The following is a 3,378-nucleotide window of genomic DNA, read 5'->3' as shown; positions in this document are numbered from 1 at the left end:
AAAAATGTATTTAGTCAGCCACCAATTGTGCAAGTTCTCCCTCTTAAAAAGATGAGAGAGGCCTGTAATTTTCATCTTAGGTATACCTCAACTATGAGAGACAAAATGAGAAAAAAAAATTCCAGAAAATCACATTGTAGGATTTTTAAGGAATTTATTTGCAAATTATGGTGGAAAATAAGTATTTGGTCAATAACAAAATTTCATCTCAATACTTTGTTATATACACCTTTTGTTGGCAATGACAGAGGTCAAATGTTTTCTGTAAGTCTTCACAAGGTTTTCACACACTGTTGCTGGTATTTTGGCCCATTCCTCCATGCAGATCTCCTCTAGAGCAGTAATGTTTTGGGGCTGTCGCTGGGCAACATGGATTTTCAACTCCCTCCAAAGATTTTCTATGGGGTTGAGATCTGGAGACTGGCTAGGCCACTCCAGGGCCTTGAAATGCTTCTTACGAAGCCACTCCTTCGTTGCCCGGGTGGTGTGTTTGGGATCATTGTCATGCTGAAAGACCCAGCCACGTTTCATCTTCAATGCCCTTGCTGATGGAAGGAGGTTTTCACTCAAAATCTCACGATACATGGCCCCATTCATTCTTTTGTTTACACGGATCAGTCGTCCTGGTCCCTTTGCAGAGAAACAGCCCCAAAGCATGATGTTTCCACCCCCATGCTTCACAGTAGGTATGGTGTTCTTTGGATGCAACTCCGCATTCTTTCTCCTCCAAACACGACAAGTTGAGTTTTTACCAAATAGTTCTATTTTGGTTTCATCTGACCATATGACATTCTCCCAATCCTCTTCTGGATCATCCAAATGCTCTCTAGCAAACTTCAGACGGGCCTGGACATGTACTGGCTTAAGCAGGGGGACACGTCTGGCACTGCAGGATTTGAGTTCCTGGCGGTGCAGTGTGTTACTGATGGTAGCCTTTGTTACTTTGGTCCCAGCTCTCTGCAGGTCATTCACTAGGTCCCCCGTGTGGTTCTGGGATTTTTGCTCACAGTTCTTGTGATCATTTTGACCCCACGGGGTGAGATCTTGTGTGGAGCCCCAGATCGAGGGAGATTATCAGTGGTCTTGTGTGTCTTCCATTTTCTAATAATTGCTCCCACAGTTGATTTCTTCACACCAAGCTGCTTACCTATTGCAGATTCAGTCTTCCCAGCCTGGTGCAGGTCTACAATTTTGTTTCTGGTGTCCTTTGACAGCTCTTTTGTCTTGGCCATGGTGGAGTTTGGAGTGTGACTGGTTGTGGTTGTGGACAGGTGTCTTTTATACTGATAATGAGTTCAAACAGATGCCATTAATACAGGTAACGAGTGGAGGACAGAGGAGTCTCTTAAAGAAGAAGTTACAGGTCTGTGAGGGCCAGAAATCTTGCTTGTTTGTAGGTGACCAAATACTTATTTTACCGAGGACTTTACCAATTAATTCTTTAAAAATCCTACAATGTGATTTTCTGGATTTTTTTTTTCTCATTTTGTCTCTCATAGTTGAGGTATACCTATGATGAAAATTACAGGCCTCTCTCATCTTTTTAAGTGGGAGAACTTGCACAATTGGTGGCTGACTAAATACTTTTTTGCCCCACTGTATATATATTATAATATAACTAGTGCTGTCAAATGATTAATCACATCCAAAATAAAAGTTGTTGTTTACATAGTATCTGTGTGCGTGCTGTGTTATTTTCGAAATATATACTGTATGTGTGTGTATTTATATATACATAATAAATATACACAGTGTACACACACATATATTATGTAAACGAAAACTTTTATTTTGGATGCAATTAATCGTTTGACAGCACTAAATATAATATAACACACTGTGTGTGTGTGTGTGTATATATATATATATAAACACTATGATTTTTATAACAAGAAAACAATAACCAATAATATCATAGCCCGCTTTCACAATTCAATCAGCTATTTTCAACGATCAACGTGTTGCCAATGTAGTTTCTTCACCTGTGGCTGATTTAAATAGTACCTGATTTCCATGAGTGACTTCATTAGTTTTGCCCTGAGGGAGCATACGTTAAGTCATTTTCAGGTGTATGCGTTTGTTTGTTGAGTTGATGTGCTTTTGTTTGGAGACAGCAACAGCCCCATAGGTACTGCTGCTCAGGCACCGTAGCAACATCAGACATAGCTCAGCGTACCATAGTGATCTGATTACAGTGACTGGGGATTTGTCAGCTTTCTTCTCTGATATCACATTGTTAAGGTTGGATGGTTCACTTGTCATCACAATTGTGAGGAAAAATAAGTCAATCATGCAGCTTTGGAAGCATGCGAAATTACCTGCATTCCTGCTCTTCTTTGCTGCCTCGTTTAGGGCTGTATTTCTTGGTTAAATTCCTAGCAACCAGAAGAAAAAAAAAAAAAGATCAACTACATCATAATCATGTCATTTGCAAGTACTCAGGTTTCAAATAGCAAAAGGTTGCATAACATGCCACGCTGGAGACCAAAAACTGCAGAAGTCCTGCTGGAGCAGGTGGCTGTGAAGCATTTGCATGAGACATTGTGTGCAGAGCATTTGGTCTTTCAAAAAAACAGGCATCAGGGTATTTTGGGTATCACAGGGAAATTTTCTTTAATTTTTCTTCCCATAACACTAAACAGGCACAAAGGGAGTTTCCAGTGAGAAGCACACTAAATATGAAAGCATTGTGTGACGTGGCACGATCACAATCAGGGAATGTTTACATTTATTTTGCAGTCATCCTGGAGCAAGATTTTGGACCAGTGAAAGTTCACTGTGGACAAGCACAACAATGTAGAAATACTGCAGGAATATAAGGGTCAATGACAAGACACTACTCTGGCTCTGGCCCTATTCAATGTATTTAAAAATACATTACAAATGGTATTCATACATACAATGACTTGCATACAACTAGGGCTGGGCGATAAAATGATAACAATAATTATTGCAATTAAATTTTCTCCAATATTAATAAAATGACTGTTTTATAAAAAACCTGTTTCATGATTTGAAACGATCACTCAGTGGAACATGCAGAAACTAAGAAATTAATTTCTATATTAAGTCATTTATTTTGTTAAGGAAAAATGACTGGAAAAGTGTAAAGAACTCAAAAACATTACTTCTGACCATAAAGATTAATTTAAAACCACAGTTAACGGCTGGTTTCTACACCTTTCACTTAGGAGCAAAAATCTTCCTTTAAACTTTAAAGAAATAAAGATTTGAAATTTATTGTGATAATTATCGATATCAACTGATATGAAAAAAATTATCGTGGTAATTTTTTTGGCCATATTACCAAGCTCTACATTTTGGTGTCCTGATGTCATAATGAAGAAAAAATACATATTATATACTTTTTTATATATA

At 38.2% G+C, this 3,378-nt stretch overlaps 1 protein-coding gene across 1 annotated transcript in view; it reads right to left on the bottom strand.

The window, feature by feature from the left end:
- LOC107587983 (cdc42-interacting protein 4 homolog) overlaps window positions 1-3,378 on the bottom strand; it is a 35,158-nt gene that overhangs the window by 24,519 nt on the left and 7,261 nt on the right. Inside the window, exon 3 of the mRNA XM_016275967.1 lies at window positions 2,319-2,375. Within this exon, the coding sequence (XP_016131453.1) occupies window positions 2,319-2,375 (57 nt within the window). The remainder of the gene's footprint in view (window positions 1-2,318; window positions 2,376-3,378) is intronic.

Source organism: Sinocyclocheilus grahami, unplaced genomic scaffold (assembly GCF_001515645.1).
Source record: "Sinocyclocheilus grahami isolate Dianchi unplaced genomic scaffold, SAMN03320097.WGS_v1.1 scaffold97.1, whole genome shotgun sequence".
NCBI lineage: Eukaryota > Metazoa > Chordata > Actinopteri > Cypriniformes > Cyprinidae > Sinocyclocheilus > Sinocyclocheilus grahami.
The sequence above is the reverse complement of the archived record's forward strand: the minus strand, read 5'-3'. Positions and strand labels throughout refer to the sequence as shown.